Source organism: Adiantum capillus-veneris, chromosome 13 (assembly GCF_014529385.1).
Source record: "Adiantum capillus-veneris isolate H3 chromosome 13, ASM1452938v2, whole genome shotgun sequence".
Classification (NCBI taxonomy): domain Eukaryota; kingdom Viridiplantae; phylum Streptophyta; class Polypodiopsida; order Polypodiales; family Pteridaceae; genus Adiantum; species Adiantum capillus-veneris.
In genome coordinates this window covers 156,980,175-156,999,404 of record NC_140943.1, presented here as the reverse complement: position 1 = coordinate 156,999,404, position 19,230 = coordinate 156,980,175, and the positions used below count along the sequence as shown (strand labels likewise).

General features: G+C 45.4%; 1 protein-coding gene across 1 annotated transcript in view; it reads left to right on the top strand.

Annotated features, from left to right (window-relative positions):
* The window catches only part of LOC147445150 (MUS308 and mammalian DNA polymerase-like protein), a 57,630-nt gene extending 53,669 nt beyond the window's left edge, over nt 1-3,961 (top strand). The window contains exons 14-24 of the mRNA XM_086527607.1: nt 101-319; nt 421-538; nt 611-1,548; nt 1,636-1,833; nt 1,968-2,227; nt 2,299-2,515; nt 2,669-2,782; nt 2,858-3,210; nt 3,279-3,387; nt 3,559-3,702; nt 3,788-3,961. Coding sequence (XP_086383733.1) covers nt 101-319; nt 421-538; nt 611-1,548; nt 1,636-1,833; nt 1,968-2,227; nt 2,299-2,515; nt 2,669-2,782; nt 2,858-3,210; nt 3,279-3,387; nt 3,559-3,702; nt 3,788-3,961 — 2,844 coding nt within the window. The remainder of the gene's footprint in view (nt 1-100; nt 320-420; nt 539-610; nt 1,549-1,635; nt 1,834-1,967; nt 2,228-2,298; nt 2,516-2,668; nt 2,783-2,857; nt 3,211-3,278; nt 3,388-3,558; nt 3,703-3,787) is intronic.
* Nucleotides 3,962-19,230: the final 15,269 nt, after the last annotated feature.

Here is a 19,230-nt window from a genome sequence, read left to right as displayed (position 1 = left end):
CTTGGTTTTTCATTCAAAACTGTGTGCAGTTTAGCCCTAAAGCTTAATTGCGAAGCTGTCGGTAATGATTACACTTTCTAATGGAAAATCTACTTTGCAGGAGGTTCCATTAATGGAAGTTTGCGAATCATTTAAGGTAGCAAGAGGTATGGTTCAAGCTCTTCAGGAAATTTCTGGAAGATTTGCCTCTATGGTGTCTGCTTTCTGTGAGAGGCTTGGTTGGCATGATCTTGAGGGTCTGATTTCAAAGTTCCAGAGCCGAGTGTGCTTTGGAGTCAGAGCAGAGATTGTGGAACTTGCAGAGATACCTTATGTGAAAGTGCGCATTTTTACAACATATTCTATGTGTGCGTTTGTGTTTTTTTTTTTGGGTGTAAAGTTTAGCATACCTAGTGCAACAACGTTTTGTTATGTTCACAGGCTTCAAGAGCTCGAGCTCTGTATAAGGCAGGATTGCGAACTCCACAGGCTGTGGCTGAGGCTACTTTGCCAGAGCTTGCAAAGGCCCTTTTTGACTCCTCTTCCTGGGCGTCTCAAGGTTTGTCTATACTTTGTGATGTCAAAAACTGTTGTTTCGAGAAATTGTAACATGTAGCTGATATATCAACAGATGGTTCCAAAAACATTGGGCGCCATCGAATACAAATGGGTATGGCAAGAAAGATACAAAATGGGGCAAGGAAGCTAGTTCTTGAAAGGGCAGAAGCAGCTAGAGTTGCTGCATTCTCAGCACTGCGTGCACTTGGTGTGGATGTTCCGGCCGCCTTGTCTAAGCCTCTGGCAGATAATAATGGTTTGGTTCAAGAACAAATAGAAGGGCCAAAGATTTGTACAACTCACGAAGAACAAAATGACCTCCCAGAAGTTCATGGTGGTGCAGAAAATCTGCAGCCTCATTTGAATGAAGAGGCTTGTATGCTTTCTTTGCACACTGATGATCATGGATGTATGGATTTAATTTCAAAGCCTCATGGGGAATTGATAAATCAAAATCTAGGGAGTCGAAATGATAGTTTAAATCATGGCCCTGTAGATGTAGATAGCTTGCTTGGGGGCTTTGACGAGTTTTATTCCTTATGGAAAAAGCAGGAGGAGTTTTTTTTTGATTTGCACTTCTACTTGACCGGTAAAGAAACAGGATATCCTGTGTATGATGTAAAAGGTTTAGCTGTATGCTGGGTGGGGTCTCCGATCTATTATGTTAGCCTTGGTGAAACAAGCACCACAGAGCAGGTCAAAGATGGGGAAATCGTAATATGTGCAAGGGGGAAAGAGAGGTGGAGACGATTAACTGCAAGCCTACGTGCAGATGCGGTGCAGAAAGTGACATGGAACTGGAAAGATCAAGTTTTGGCATTTCATCATCCTTCACTGTCTGTGGGTCAGACAGACCAAATCGCTGCTGAAAACTTGCAGTTAGTCACTGCAAACCAGAAGTTTGTTGATCTGCCTGAAGCTAGTATGGTAGGTAGTCCAGTCGATTTACAAATTGCAGCCTGGATTTTGTGGCCAGATGAAGAGAGTGCACAAAGTTTCAGCCTTGAACAGGTATCATCAGGTCCCTTGGTGTGTAGCTTGTTGGTTTGAAATGTTGGGAGTAACTTCTGAAGCCAATTTGACTTTGTGCTTTGATAGGAGATAAAGAGGAGGCTTCCAGGGAATCTAGCCGCTAAGGCAAGTAGAGAAGGGAGGTGGATCAACCAGATGGGAAGAGTTGCTCATAATGGCTGTTGTCGACGTGTTGCTCAAATTCGTGCACTTCACTCGGTTATTTGGAAGCTGGTAGTTGCTGAAGGTCTGAATCAGCCACTGCTACAGCAAGAAATGCCTTTGGTAGGATTTGTGTTACATCGTCAATGACATAATGAGAGTTCTCTCGTTTTACTTCTTATCCTTGTATGCAAACTCTTTGTTGAGTATACTGCATTTGCAATGGCCACGTAAAGATGTTTTACTGTTTTTGTTAGGTTCCATTACTTGCAGAGTTAGAGGCTTTTGGCATCACAGTGGATATGGAGGAGTGCAAACGAGCCCGTCAACAACTAGAGTCAAAGATTAAGGAACTTGAGGGTAGAGCCCATGACCTTGCTGGAGTGCTCTTCTCTCTTTCTGTGCCTGCAGAGGTTGCCAGTGTGCTGTACACACATCTTAAACTTCCTATTCCTGCTGGATGCAATAGGAAGAAACAACATCCGAGTACGGACAAGCAGGCACTTGATGCCCTCAAGTAAGACCGTGTTGGAAGTTTGTCGGCGTTGTGTTGTTTCAATGTTCTGTTTATTGAATTTTTTTCTGTAGAGGTCAACATCCAATTATTGAAGTGATCAAGGAGCACCGAACTCTCGCAAAGGTCCTTCACAGTACCCTTGGTTCTATTTTGTTCAAAGCCAGGCCCATGATCACTAGAGAGGGTCATTCTGGGGCCAGTAAATCTATCATCTATCGCGTGAAAGGTCGTTGGCTGCAAACGTCCACAGCAACTGGCAGGCTTTCCATGGAGGAGCCCAATCTTCAGGTGATAATCATTTATAAAATTGCTTAGTCGCCTTGCATTTAAAAAGTCCGTTCATATGTTGGAAACATACCGCTGAGAAGTAAATTTGAGAAAGGGCATAAAAGGGCTGCTCTCCTTCAGCAAATAAGAGATGGACCCTTCATGTGCTTGCAGTGTGTAGAGCACCCTCTCAAGTTTACCATAATGCAGCAGTCTGAACATACTTCGAAAGATCAAAGTGCTGTAGAATGCACAATCAATGCACGTGATTTTTTCTTGCCTTCACAGGTGCAGCATTAGTACTTCTGCATTCTGATTAGTGTTGTTTCATTGCTGCAATTCCATATTCTAAATGCTTTCCAGGAAGGCTGGATTCTGTTGTCTGCTGATTATTCCCAGATTGAGGTACGCCTCATGGCACATTTTTCTGGAGATCCTGCCCTTATTGAGCTTCTAAGCAGGCCAACTGGGGATCTTTTCAAACTAATAACAGCACGATGGACTGAGGTGACTGAGGCAAATGTAACAGAAAGGCAAAGAGATCTTACAAAAAGACTTGTTTATGGAATACTGTATGGTATGGGGATAAGTGCCCTAGCAGACCAGCTTGAATGCAGTGTATCAGAAGCAGCTGAGAAATATAAGCGCTTCAAGACTGCGTTTCCTGGTGTAGCAAAATGGCTTAAGGAAGCAGTAAACAGGTGTCGAGAACAAGGGTAAGCATTCTTAGAGCTTAAAACATGTATTTGAATGTTCATGGTAGCTTACTGGAAAGCATTGGCAGGTATATTAGTACTCTAGCAGGCAGAAGACGTTACCTGGACAAAATAAAGTATGGCACTCTCTCAGAACGATCAAAAGCAGAACGCCAAGCAGTAAACTCAATCTGCCAGGTGGTCTCATGTGCAGTTTCTTTTTGTTTTTGTATTTAATGTATTTTCATCTTCTGACTGCTTGGTGCAGCGATCAATAGATAACTCTCTTTCCTGCATATTTCGAACTCAAACCTCGGTTAAAATTGGACTTAAAAGGAAAGTTAATACTTATATGCTTGTTGGATCCAGGGCTCAGCAGCAGATCTCATAAAAATTGCCATGAACAAACTGTTCCCCGTAGGAAGCTTGGGGAGAGCCAGTCCAGGCTGTGTTCAGAATGAAAAGACCATGTGCTCCTCTCCCTTGCAAGGAAAATTTCGTTTGCTCCTACAGGTAAGGATTATTTTGCACTGTGATATAGGCTGCACTTGAATTGTTGCTGTTTGTGTGATTATTAGTCTTGTTTTGTTTCTCTCAGATCCATGATGAGCTTGTCCTCGAGACTGAAAAGTCTGCATTGCCAAAAGTTGCAGCTTTTTTGTGCTCTTGCATGGAAGGTGCCGCCTCTCTAAAAGGTGTGCGCTTAGTTTGCAAAATCATGGTTCTCTTTTTGCTGATACTTATGAATCATGATGTCGTTTACTTACATTAATTCCAAGACAGAAGCAGTGTTTGTTATAACTGTTCTTGCCATAGGGTATGATCTCTTTGGATTTATTCCAACTGCCGTAAGGGGACTAGAGCTTTACCTTGAGGCTTTTGGTTTAGCACCGACTATTCCGAAAGTGCTCGATGAATCAGCAAGTTGAGTCTGGTGCGGTGCATGCTGCACAAGAGGGGAGCCCAACATAATCCACTGTACTGGCCCCGTGTCTGTGAGGAAAGCATGTGAAACAGACTGCTCCAGGAAATCGCTGTAAGCCATTATGGCACATTCGAGCTTTATTCCTTGTATTCAGGATTTCATAGTGGGAGCCAGACCAGTGGATGTAGCAGTGGATCACGCTCTTTTGACATTGTCCGTTTCATTTCAATGTAGTACAGCCTAGACATCAGGAGGCAGGTCACATACCCGTTATACATTTACATCAAAGACTGACTCGGTTTATACAGAGGAGATCTATAGCCATCTATGCACATCTAGTCTTGGTCTCTCAGTGGAGGAGTGCACCACTTTACTGACTGAGACATTGCATGGTGCAGCATCAGAGGCATACCCACACACTCAGCCGGGTCGGAGGTGACATTCTGGGAGCATGCCCCAGAATAGTTGGTATGATGAGGAGTGCAGAGAGATGAGAGCCCAACTCTAGAGAGGTCTTCTTTTAGGAGTCATCACTTTCAGACAGTCTCGGATTGCTTCCAGATGCCTTGTGTGACGGAAGAAACGAGCTTATTTGGCCCAGATGGAGTGAGACTTGTATCAGTTGTTCTTGAGTAGAGACTCAGGAGAGGCATCATGCATGGCGATTCTTTCATGAGCACTCCCCTCCACGAGTGATTACTTCTCTTGATGTGTGGGGCCAGTACGCGACATCGTTAGATACAGCTCCTGGACAAGACCCCCTTCCATATCCTACAGAGCCATGCCCACCTACCAGCACCTTCTTTACCACTGAGATGGTAAAGAGAGCAATTGACAGGATGAGGACCAACAGGGCATATGATCATGATGGTCTAGTAGCAGAGCACTTTATACATGCTAGAGATATGCTGGTAGAGGTTCTTGCAGTGTTGATCAATCGTGCCATGTGTGAGGGGTTACCTGAGACTTGGAGGTTGTCTACTATTGTGCCCATCTTCAAGGCAAGTGATATTACAGAGCGTGGGAATTACCGCACTATTATGGTTGGGCACACATTGGCCACGGTTGTATGCATCCATTCTTGAGCAGCAGTTGAGTAATTGGGCAGAGGGTGAGGGTGTAGGTCACGTGGGAGATGGATTTATTGTAGCTTTGTGGATTTCCGCAAAGCATTTGACATGGTACCGAGAGCACGATTGATGCGCAGACTGCAGGAGATGGGGTGCCCATAGTGTTGATTTGGGGGATTATGGCTTTGTACAGATGAGTGATGGGACATGTACGTACTCCAGAGGGGATATTTGATTTAGTTCACTCCACCATTGGGGTGAAATAGGGTTGCCCATTGTCTCCTACTCTATTTGGTATGTACGTTGATGAGGTGTCTGATTACATTGACAGAGAGGGTGATAGAGGTGCCCAGCTGGCAGGGACGTGGATCCCATTGTTGTTATACGCTGATAATATTGTGTTGATATCTGACTCGCTAGAGGGTATGCAGCGACAGTTGGATGCATTACACAGTTTTGCAGAGGATAGTCGATTGTCTGTAAACCTTGGTAAAACCAAGGTTATGGTGTTTAATACCACACCACAATGGATCAAGAGATCAGTACCGATTTTCACATATGATCAGGAGATTGTAGAGTATACAGATGCATACACGTACCTTGGGGTTGTCTTCACTAGGCCGAGGTTTTCTTTGTGGAGAGCAGCAGAGACTAGATTGTCTAGAGCTTATGCGGCCTTGGGAGGCTCGGAGAGGATGTGTTTGCAGGAACCTCGGACAAAGTTATGGCTCTTTCATACTTTAGTAGCCTTAGCTATGTTGTATGCCGTGCAGATATGGGGACCTTCTGTAGGCCAAGATGGTTGGAGACGTATGGAGAGGCCCTTGGTGTCTATGATCTCTCGACTGATCAGAGCCAAGGCCTCCGTACCCCACGCTATCATTCGAGCAGAGCTAGCTGCCCCTCCCATGGAGATCGAGGCGCTTACCAGATTAGTCTCCTTTGTGCACAGCTTGTGGGATACTACTAGAGACAGATATGCTAGACTAGCCCTTGAGTCTTCCAGACAGTTAGCTCTTCAGGGGGACACTTCATGCTGGTATGCACATATGACATCATGGTTTCAGATGCATGGCTTCACTATGGACAGGCTGCCCCCTTTCCAGTCCTCTCTTCAGACACCCTCGATGTCTCTTACACGGGTGGAGATTACTAGACTCATTCGTCAGGACCTGATCCAACTGGATACCAAGAGGACATGGATAGAGCCGCTACAGGAGTTGGGCACGAAGATGGCTTTCTATAGAGAGGATCTTCTCCACCTCACAAGAGATGGGTTTGTGATTCGACCCAGCTACATGGATACACATATGTCTCATGGTTTGCGGTGTGCCATTGATCAGATACGCACATTCACATCAGCTGGAGATTGAGATTGGTAGTTTCAGAGGGATACCAGCAGACAATAAAATATGCCGCTTATGCCAGCTAGAGCCAGAGACAAAGCTACATTACATATGTCATTGCAGAGTGTACCATGAGATTCAGGGACGTTTCCACTTCTTATTCAAAGAGGGTTTCGGTCCTTTCTCTAGGGTCATGAGTTATGAGGATCAGAGATGTCTTGGGCTTTATCTACTTGAGTTACACAGTTATAGAGACACTTTATTGGGGAGAGCTAGAGAGAGATAGTCCCAGAGACAGATTACAAATTTCTTTTCACTAGATATGGGATAGCTAGAGGAGCAACCATCACTGCAAAGCTCGGCCCACACTCATTCGACCACTACCGGCACTCTCATCGACCAAGCACTGGAGCTATGGAAATCCAGACGGCCACGATTGAGGAGAGGAGCTACACAGCATCGACGGAGACTACAACAGAGGATTCAAGCCATATTCTCTTGACATCTAGAGTGCAGATAAGGATGGATTCTAGTGTTAGTAGTATTTTTGTTCTAGTCTTTTTGTACCTAGACATGGTATCAAATTCACAATTTTGTAACAGTTTGGTCTCGTAGGTCATTTTGGCCTTTTGAAGACGTTAATATAACATTTCATTTCATTTCTCTCTCTCTCTCTCTCTCTCTCTCTCTCTCTCTCTCTCTCTCTCTCTCTCTCTTTTCCCAGCTAGAGCAAGATCTGTATCAGTAATTTATAAGTCAGGACTCAGGCAAAGCATGGAGGCTATTCCACGAACATTCACCACCACCAGCGGTCACCTCCACTGAGACACGGGGGGAATATGCCACATCTCTCTTGACAATATCAGGACAACCACCTCTACTGGACCCACTAGAGACATGCCCGGAGACACGTTCTTTCTTTATTGCCGAGAGGGTAAGGAAAGCTATTGACAGGATGAAGACAAGGAGAGCACACGATCATGATGGTCTAGTAGCAGAGCACTTCATCCATGCCAAAAATATGCCTGCAGAGCTCCTGGCTATGATATTTAATCGAGCCATGTATGAAGGCTTCCCCGAGACTTGGAGTATGTCCACGATTGTGCCTATTTTCAAGTAAGGAGATCCCATTATTCTCAAGAATTATCACACCATCATGGTTGGTCACACATTAGCTGTGCTGTATGCATCCTTTCTTGAATAGAAGCTGAGTAGATGGGCAGAGCGAGAGGGCATAAGAGCACCAGGGCAAGCAGGTTTCAGGAGAGGTTTCTCCACTCTTGACCAGATTCTGACACTCATAGCTATTATTGAGGAGGGTAGATACCATGGCAAGAGGATCTATTGTAGCTTTGTGGATTTCCGCAAAGCTTTTGACATAGTGCCGAGAGCCAGACTTATACGCATATTACAAGACATGGGTGTGCCTACAGAGCCGATTTGGGGGATTCTGGCTCTATATAGGACAGTGATGGGGCGGATACACACCACTGAGGGAATGGTTGACATGGTCCTCTCCACTATTGGAGTAAAGCAGAGATGCCCCCTATCCCCGACTCTTTTTGGGATGTATGTCCAGGATGAGTTTTCGGACTATGTAGAGCGTCAGGGGGACATGGAGGACTCAGCTAGCAGGGACATGGATTCTGCTGTAACTATATGTTGATGGTATTGTGCTGATTTCTGACTCTCCAGAGGGGATGCAACGTCATTTGGATGCTCTGCATACATTTGCTCGTGACAGTGGATTGTCTGTCAATTTGGGGAAAACCAAGGTTATGGTGTTCAACACCACACCACAATGGGTTAGGAGGTCGGCACCCACATTTATGTATGGCCAGGAGACTGTGGAGTACACAGATGCATATACTTATCTTGGGGTAGCCTTCGGTGGACCAGTGTTTTCACTAAGGAGAGCATCAGAGACTAGACTGACGAGAGCATATGCAGCTTGGGAGGACTGGAGAGGATGTGTTTGCAGGTTCAATTTCAGGAACCGTGAACAAAGCCTTGGCTCTTGACACTCTAGTGACTCCAGCTGTGCTCTATGGAGTTCAGGTATGGGAACCCTCACTAGACCACCATGGGAGATCTGGCAACACAGATGGATGGAGATGTATGGAGAGGCCTCTGGCCTCTATGATCGCTCGGATGATTCGGGCTAAGGCCTCAGTACCACATGAAATTATCCGAGCCGAGCTAGCTGCCCCCCCCCCCCCCCCCCCCTCGTGGTGGAGGCATTGACGAGATCAGTTTCTTTTTGCACGGTCTATGGGATCTCCTCAAGGACAGATACGCTCGGCTTGCCCTGGAGTCCTCTCAACAACTAGCTCTACAAGGCGATACAGCATGTTGGTATGGACATATGACAGCATGGTTTCAGTCGCATGGTCTCAACATGGATAGATTACCTCCGCTTCAATACTCCCTGGATGCACCCTCCCTGTCTCTCACACGGACAGAGATCACCAGACTCATACGTCAGGATTTGATTCAGCTAAATACCAGGAGCACATGGATACAGCCGACACAGGAGTTAGGCACGGAGATGGCCTTCTACAGAGAGCATCTTCTCCAACTCACGGAGGACGGCTTTGTGACTAGGCCTGCATACATGGACACACACTTTTCTCATGGGATAAGATGGGCTATTGGACAGATACGCACATCCTCACATCAGCTCCAAATCGAGACTGGCCGATTTCGAGGGGTGCCGGCAGGAGCTAGGATATGTCACCTATGTAACTTAGAGCCAGAGACAGAGCTGCACTACACATGTCACTGCCCGGCATACTATGAGATATGCGGCTGCTTCCACTGCCTGTTCAGAGAAGGGTTCGGACCTTTTTCTAGAGTCATGAGATACAAGGATTAGAGGTGTCTCGGATTGTTCCTGCTAGAGCAACGCAGACTTAGGGAGAGCTTGCTGAGGACATTAGAGGAAAGACAGTCTCAGAGACGAATCACAGATTTCTTTACACCAGCCAGAGGAGAGCCAACGGAGCAGTCATTACAACAGATCTCAGAGCCTACTCATAGTAGAGGTACACTGCTTGATCGAGCCACGGAGCTTGGCAGATCCAGATGTCCATGACCTCGGGGGGTCTCCCACTACCGACGAAGGTTGCAACAGAAGATACAGATCAATCTAGCTCGACATGCAAGACGCCAACCAGAGTATTGACCATGGAGGAGGTCGATGAGATCCGACAGCGACCGATAAGAGATTTCATCTGAACCCACCCCCCCCCCCCCCCCCCCCCTATTTCCTTTCTCCTTAGTGTTTTAGTGCTAGTTCTTTGTAACTTTGTAATTTCCGTACTCAGACATGGTATCAGATTCACCAATTGTACCTTTTTGTGTGTGTGTACACACACACACACACACACACACACACACACACACGGGAGTGGTCTTCATTGGTCCAAAGTTCTCCTAGAGGAAAGGATCAGAGATCAGACTGACGAGAGCATATGTAGCTTTGGGGAGCATGGAGAGGATGTGTTTGCAGATTCGCTCTAGCTATTTGCGATATTGATTACTTCAGCTATGCTTTATAGGGTGCAGATATAGGGATCATCAGTAGGCCATCATAGCCGAGCTGGCAGTACTAATGAATGGAGATGTATGGAGAGGCCTCTGGTCTCAATGATTTTCCGAATGATTAAGGTCAAGGCCTCTATACCGCACAAGATTATTTGTGCAAAGCTTGTTGCTCCCCTGTTGGTCATAGATGCACTTACCATACCCATCTCTTTTATACACAGTATCTGGGATGTCCCCAAAAATAAATATGCTCGACCAGCTATGGAGTCTTCTTGACAACTTGCCTCACAGGGAGACACATCTTGTTGGTATGCACAGATGACATCATCGTTTCAGCAACATGGATCTTGTAATCCCTTCTGGCGAGGGATTGGGCGGAAACACAGAGTCAACTACAAACTTCACACTTGACAATACTTTAATACTTCAAAACACTTGAATAACTCAAAGAGAGACGAAACGGCTCGGAGTAGTTCTAAGCCAAGACATAGTGGCCCAAAAGACTGGCGCCCCTTTTGGTATTTCTTTACTATTATTGCTCATAAATTACAACTCTCGAGTGTCAGACTCTCTCCGAGACTCTATGTACAGATGTCCTTGAGGAGTGGCCTTTGGGCAAAAGCATCTGCACCAAAAGCTGGCACTAAAATCTGCCCAATACAGCCAACGCAATTTGTCGGAAATCTGTACAGCTGCCATGTGGCATGTTAGTGCAAATCACGGAGAAGTCCGTACAGTCTGCCACGCCATCACTTTTTTTAACGCGGTTCTTCGTGCGTGTGTGTGCGCGCCTAGTTTTAGGCACCTCGGCGAAGCTTTATAAGTTGGCCAAAGTTTAGTTTCTTTCTCACCTGCTAGGTTTTAGGCCCCTTGGCCAGTCATGCAAAACTTAGATAAGTTAGTGTTAGACCGGAAGGTCCATCACGCTGATAACGTTTAGATGCAACTACTTTCTAGAGAAAACTGATCACAGCATAGAGGATTCCGACTTTGACCAAGAAATTGGCATGGACCACCTTTCTAGGGGAAGTGAGTCTGGGACGGGCCAAACGAACGCATTGATTCAATGTGTCTATGACCTCAACATAGTTAACCCTAACCCTAGAACCCATCACATGCCGCCTTCTTAAATCAAAGCAAACGTCCTCGATTGCAGGATACAAAAAGGTTCACCCCTCTAACATTCATGCAACCTAAAATCTCATAATTAATTATTCAGTCATGCATTCTTGTGTCATAATGGCCATGCACACATAGAAACTAGCTGCACACATCTTGGGTGCTTAGTCAATGCCTATAAAAGGTCATTGGATCTAGCTTGGATGTCGATCACACACCCAAGAACTTAGCCAATGCATATTAAAGGTACTTGTGGTGCGTGCACACACCCAAGATCATAATCTTAATCATAATCATAACCATAATCTTTATTAATCATAAATTCGTACAAAAGAATTCACAGTTCATCATCAATCTTTATTCATAGTTATTTCCTTTGATTCTTTTCATAGTCTGCCGTCGCTTCTTGAGTGGCCGAAGTTCAACACCAACTCTTCGTGCTTGTGCTTAAATTGGATGGTTCGTTCTCTTGCGTCAAAACGGGCATGATACTTGTAGAACCAAGGCATGCCCTATAGAACATCACATCCTCTCAAATACATAGTGTAGAAGTCAATTGAAACCGGCCCGTAGGTTGGTAGACTTTGGCTTCTGCCTGGAACTTTACTTTAGACTTTAGGACACAAAGAAACTTTGCAAATAAAAAACTGTTGCAGGAATTAACACTTCAAACACACACGGCTTGGAAGCTAGAGCGCTACCAAGCCAACGCCGACAACCTATTGGCCCCAAAGACTGGCGCCCCTTTCGGTATTTCTTTATTGTATTCAAAGAGGGAATAGAACCCGCGATTTCCTACGAGCTGTGCCTCATAATCCGGATTGACAAAGACCTGTTCTAGCCCGATTTCGGCAGCATAACCATACTAGGAAACTTCATAGTCAAAATCCCCACGCATTGGATGACTTTCCCGGCGCATACGGACACTTTCCCAAACCTGGCAAGAATCTGCAGCACGCTCAATTCTCTGTTTTCTGCCCCGAAAATGCACAAGATTGCATGTACAACGATCCCCTCGCTTTCCCGAACCTCCCGGGGGTATTAGGGATCTATTAGGGCAAAAACCCTAAACGTGTAAATTTACAAAGCAGGCTGTAACTCCCTGTTTTGGGCTCTGTTTCGTGGGTCGGTCGCATCCATAGCAAGCCCTTGAGCTCCGGCACTTGTAGAGCTACTTGCCCTTTGAAATGGACGTGATTTCTCGCGTGAAATCTCTCCAAATTCACATGTGCCTGCGGGGGACTAGCAACTAGCTAATCCAGTTCCTGTGCAAGAGGCTCTTGCCTCGGCAATCGACGCATGAACCCACACAATTGTACATACAGATGAAAAGCCCTCGAGCGGGCATCACGTTTCTGTATTCAAAGGGGGGGGAGGAGAGACGCACGAGAGCGGAATCATCGCGCTACATAAGACAAGGGAGAAGGCAAGCTTTCTATTAAAGTTGTGAAACCTGCACCCACTACTCACCCACACTCTGTAGTCACTTGATGAAGAAGAGGCAGCCCCAAATCAGCCTTTTCTCTTAAAATGGGCGCCCCCAGCTGATGTGGCTTACAAAATGGTTCACATGCCGCCAAGTGTCCACTTTGCCTCTTTTGAGTTAATTCCTAGTACCCACTGACTTATAAAGTGTAGCGAGGGGGCCTAAATGACTTTGAACAGAGCCTAGACACCCCTTTTTTTGCTCGGATTCCAGTGCCGATTGTCCCAACCATCTCGTGGCGACAAGGCCTTTCTGTGTACGGGTGAAACTCTCGGCCATCGGCCGTTTCACACAAGCCACACAATGTCCGGCCATTTGTGACTTCAAAAAGGGGGTCCCAAAAATTAAATAAAAATCATCGGAAAGAAACCAACAACTCAGGTTAGCAGTTGCCACGTCCTCGTGACATCAACTGGATCTATAAATGTTTAAACTTGTAGTTGAAGTGATCCGATCAATGGTGTCGATGATGTGTAGGTTCCACTAGCCATTTGTGCTTCAATTTGTGTCTCCTTGGCATATTCCTCTATACTTAATCTTGCAGTCAATTCTGGTGAGATAAAATTTTGCATGAAGCCTCAATCAAACAGGATGAGGGCATCTTGATCTTTAACTTTTTCCATAGTTACATGGTTCATTGGATGCATCGACAATAGGAACATACGTGGATTATCTTTTGTTATTTGGGATTTTCGGACAATATGGCCGTGAAGGCCACGTTTGTAACACCTTCCTTTTGATCGGTATCATGTCATTCCTTCAGGAGTCAATTGTCGAATAGTGTGTTGGCAACTGTACTTGTTTGCGGTTGTTGGGTATCTAGGGTGGAGGATCGAGGATTGGATTTCCTATGCACTAATCTCATAGTGGAAAAGGTAGACCCAAAGTGTACTTCTCAATCTATTCTGCAAAAGTAATATCTCGAAAGATGGAAACTGACAAATAGGGGTCCCAAAATCTTTGTTGGGTTAAAGGCCTAAATAACCCCCTTTTTGTATATTTTTATACTTTGTCCAGGTTCATATTATGAACCTGGACACATTTTTTAAAGGTCACTTATAATAAAAGTGGGAAAATCCAAAACTCACCTATTGTGTTTTCCCCAAAAACGTGAGCCCTCTCTCTCTCCCTCTTCGTTCTGCTAGCGCTTCCTCTCCTGCTGGCTTTCGCCACCCCTCTCTGCACACACACTGCACTTCCTCGTGTGCTCTTTCACTTGCACATATCGCCGCGCGCTCAACAATTGGTATCAGAGCCAGATTAGGGTTTCAGAAGCTTTGCGCAGGTGGTTGGACAGCAGGCAAAAGGCTTCTCTCGCGTCAAATTTCCGATTTCATCGCGAAGCCCCTTGCTTCCGGTGTCACCTAGGGTGATTAGGGTTCCCAAAACAGCCTAAAACAGGCTGAAATTAGGTCAAAACAGGTAAAAACCAAAAAATTACAGGTCAAAACAGCAAAACATAGGTGTTCTAAATCGATTCCCGTGAATGCCCCTTGCTTTTTCCACTCAAAACAGGTCCATTTGATGCAAATTGACGCGCCAAAATTGGACTGTTTTTATGTACACAAATTGAGGTTTATGTACGCTTTTTGTGGGTTTATGCAAGTACGCATTGGAGATACTTGTTAATTGCTGAAATTTTCAGCACATTGTATGCAACGTGCGGTACATTGTGATCACTAGAAATTTTCAGATTTTATGTAGACACTTTCTGCTGCATTTTTATTCGTGCAAATGGCCTCTACTTCCTCGTCGTCTGATGCCAAGAGCTTGATGGAAATCAAGCGACTTGACGGTACAGGTTTCGACCTATGGTAGGACAGGATGCAGGGGATTTTGTTCCTCAAGGATTGTGAGGACGCCCTTTTGGCTGTAAAGCTTGAGGATATGCCAGATGAGGATTGGGCCAAGCTCAACAAGAGAGCAAAGGCCTATATCAAAATGGCTGTGACCGATGACATTCTGGTGGACATAAAGGGCTTGGACATTGCACATGCAATTTGGCATAAGTTGAAGGCCACTTATGAGAATGCCACCCCTGTGAATCAGGTGCATTTGATGCGCAAACTGGTGAACATGATGTTGACGAAGCCAAGTCGGCTTCTGAGCACTTAAGTGCTTTCACGAGTGTTATGAGTTAGCTACAGGATACTGGGCTTCAACCTTTTGATGACAAGTTGAAAGTCATATTTTTGTTGATGACTTTGCCAGACTCTTGGGAAACGCTTGTGGTTTCTTTGAGTAATAGCCCCAACCTCACATATGATGGAGTGCGAGGCTCCATCTTAAATGAGGAAGTTAGACGCAAGTCTAGTGGTGGGGAAGGAGGCAGTTCTGCTTACAATGCGAGAGGCAGAAGTCAGAAGCAAAATACAGGTACCAAGACTCAAAATAGGAGCAAAAGCAAGTCTAGGGATAAGGATGTGACTTGTTACCAGTGTGGCAGAAAAGGCCATAAGAAGCCAGATTGCAGGTATTTCAAGAAAGAGCAGGAAAGAAAGAAGGAATCACAGGAGAAGAAGAAGACAGAGGATAAGAAAGGGGAAAAATCAGCAGGTACCTTCTCCAAGGATTCGGAGACTGTCAATGTATCCTCTAGTGTGGTTATCATAGAGTTATCCGACAGTGAGGAGATCTTGGTTGCAGCTTCATGTCCCTCAGATTTTGTCGTAGCAAATGCAGAAGACATGCTTATCTCACGTAGAGATGTCATTGATGCATTGCTAAGTGCAAATGATGGCCTTACACAATCTTGGATAGTAGACTCGGGTGCCTCATTTCATGTGACTCCATCTGTGGAGTGTTTTGCTTCTTATCATGCAGGCAAGTATGGCAAGGTTTACCTTGGGGATAACCATGCTTGTGACATTGAAGGAATGGGCACTGTGCTCTTGGCATTAAACAATGGCCAAGAGTTTATGCTTAAAGATGTAAGGTATGTACTAGGCATCAAGAAGAGTTTATTGTCTGTTGGCCAGATGGATGCACAGGGTTATACAACCATTTTTGCTGGGGGTTCATGGAAGTTGCTTAAGGGATCAATGCTCATTGTCAAGGGATGCAAGAGTGGTACATTGTACTATTTACATGGCAAAGCTTTTCCTGGCAAGTTTCTTGCAGTGGCTGAAGTTGCTTCTCATTTGGAGTTGTGGCACAAAAGACTTGGCCATATGAGCCAGAAGGGACTTGATGTGCTCTCCTCTTTGAAGAGGGTTGATGTAAAGGGCACCAAGTTAGATTTTTGTAATGACTGTTTGTATGGTAAACAAAAGAAGTCTTCTTATTATTATGGTGTCTCGCGCAAAGCTAATGCTCTTGATTTAATTCACTCCGATGTATGTTCAATGCCTGTTAAGTCTTTTGGTGGTGCATCATTCTTTGTTACATTCATAGATGATTGCACTAGGAAAGGCTGGGCATATTTGTTAAAGAATAAGAGTGAGACATTTAATGCATTTAAGAGGTTTCATGCTTTTGTGAGCACGCAAAAGGGTAGTAAGCTTAAATGTCTGAGATCTGACAATGGGGGGGAGTACACGTTTGCTGAATTTCAACGTTATTGCGAAGAATATGGGATTAAAAGGGAGTTGACAGCCCCTTATAATCCATCTTCTAATGGTGTGGCTGAGAGGTATAACCGTACTTTATGTGAGAGAGTGCGTTGCATGTTGTCCACGGCTAATCTCCCTCATGGGTTTTGGGGAGAGGCTTTGAAAACTGCAGTTCATGTATGCAATCGCTCTCCTAACAGTACGCTAAAAAATGACATTCCAGAGGAGGTTTGGTCTGGCAAACCTGCCTCTTATGATCATTTGAGAGTGTTTGGCTGCGAGGCTTTTGTCCATGTTCGTAATGACTTGAGGACAAAGCTAGATGCCAAGTCCATCCAAGGACTCTTCCTAGGTTATGGGGAAGAGGGTGTAATGGGCTACAGGATATGATTGCCTCAGTTTAAGAGGGTAGTACGCAGCCGAGATGTAGTGTTCAATGAAGCTAAATTGCTGAAAAATGCTACATCTTCTGAAATTGACAAGAAATCGGTCAAATTTCAGCCTCTCTTGCCACCTATTGATGTTGAAAAAGAGCCTCAGGATGCCACTGAGGCTTCTAAAGAGGCCATATGGTTGGGTAGACTTGTCAGAGAGCTTGGTATGCTTGCTAGTACTCGTGTCTTGGGATGTGATAGCCAAAGTGCTGTCTATTTGGCCAAGAATGCCATGTTTCATGCACGGATAAAGCACATTGATGTGCGATACCACTTCATACGACAGGTATTGGAGGATGGTCTAGTCAGCTTGACTAAGATCCATACACAGGATAACCGTGCAGATGTTCTCACCAAGAGTCTTGCTAAGGCTCAACATGAGCATTGCATACAGCTGGTGGGAGTTGGTTAACTTAAAGGCGTCATTTATGCCTTTAAGTGGGAGGTTGTTGGGTTAAAGGTCTAAATAACATAGTTACCAGGAACGGGAAACCGGGACGGGAACGCGGAAGAGGAACGCGGAACAAAATGCCATTCCCTGTTACGAGTACTCACGTTTGAAACACGGAACGGGGATTCGGAACGGAAACTTGGATTGGGAACGGGGAACGGAGACCTGAAAACGGCCATTCCCTCTTACTATGCTAAATAACTCCTTTTTGTACATTTTTATACTTTGTCCAAGTTCAATATGAACCTGGACACATTTTTTAAAGGTCACTTATAATAAAAGTGGGAAAATCCAAAACTCACTTATTGTGTTTTCCCCAAAAACGTGAGCCCTCTCTCTCTCCCTCTTCGTTCTGCTAGCGCTTCCTCTCCTGCTGGCTTTCGCCACCCCTCTCTGCACACACACTGCACTTCCTCGCGTGCTCTTTCACTTGCACATACCGCCGCGCGCTCAACAATCTTTAGTTGTAAATTGGAAGTGTACGAGGGGTACAGCATGAGGCCAGACCGTGTTGCAATTATGTCTACTTCAAATGTCTCATCAAGGAAGCTTGAGTAGAAAGCGAGCTTGAAGTCATGCCAAGTCTTCGGACTGTCCGGTTTCTTGGTAAGGGCAACCCACCATGTCAAGCACTATCTTTGAGAAAAGAGGTGACTCGCAGCAACTTGGACTCTTTTGTAAAATTTACGTTACTGTTGTAAGAACTTGAGAGCGTTGTGGGAATCTTGGATGCTTGAGAAGGTGAAAAATTTAACCGTACCACCACCATCCTTGAAGGGTTTTGGACCTGAATCTGCCACTTGAGCTACTGAGTAATAATACTAATGGTTATGCTCTCTATGAGAGAGTGACTAGGAGAGTCAGTTGTCCAGGGGGCCTGTCAAAGTTCATTGTTAGCACCATTGGTGTTAAGCAAGCATGCCCCCTCTCCCCAACCCTCTTTGGCTTCTAGATCGACGAGATCCCCGACTACATCTTATGAGCGGGAGGGGCAGGAGCTGACCTAGCAGGTACTCCAATCCACATTATGCTATGTGCTAATGACATTGTTTTGATTTCAGAGTCACGAGAGCGTCTACAGAGCCATCTGTCTCTTTGAGTGTCTTGGATGAGTTTTTTACACACAATGGACTGGCGTGAACCTTGGGAAGACCAAGGTTAGGATCTTCCACACCTCCAAGTTAGTCCAACGAGCAGCCACATTTACAGCAGCAAGAGGTACAGTCAAGGTGGTCATCTCCTATGTCTATCTAGGAGTCACCTTCACTAGTAGACACTGCCCCTTCTCCATGGCTCAGGTTGCCATTGACAGACTCACCCGTGGATATGCAACTTTGGCCATGTTAGAGCGGAGATGTCATCAAGCACACTTTCAGGAGCCCCGCACATAGAGGTGGCTTTTCGACACATTAGTCACCCCAGGCCTAATCTATGCAACAACAATGTGGGCACCCATGTTGACAGATAGCCAATGGGCACAAGTCGAGAGACCACATGTACATATGATCTCTCGCTTGTTTCGAGGCAAGCACATAGTGCCCCATGACATCATCAAGGCAGAGCTTGCTACCCCCCCATGGTAGTGAAAGCACTCTTTTCAGACGATCTACTTTATCGAGAGAGTGAGAGAGCTCCTAGCTGACACTCTCATGCGCCGAGCATTCGAGGCGGCCAAATAGATAGCAGAGTTTGGATATGACAAAGCTTGGTACACTTAGGTCAGAGCATGGTTCGGAGCACGTAGCCTTGATCTTGAGAGCTTGCCATCGTTTCAATATGACTCCGACTCACCCATGTTCATCTCTCACATAGCGAGAGAGACACAATGCTCCGACAAGATCTATGGTGGCTATATATCAGACAACGGTTTCATACAGCGACCACGATATATGGACACCTACATGCCACACAGCTCACTGGTGGCAATTGGTTAGCTCAAAGTGTCATCACACAGGCTAGAGATAGAGGTGGGGCGAGCTCATGACATTACTAGGGAGGAGAGAATCTGTCGAGTATGCAGAGAGGTGGTGGAGAGCGAGGAGCATTTTGTTTGCGGATGTAGAGCTTATGATGATATTAGAGGCAGATACGAGCCATTATTCAGAGGGTAGCC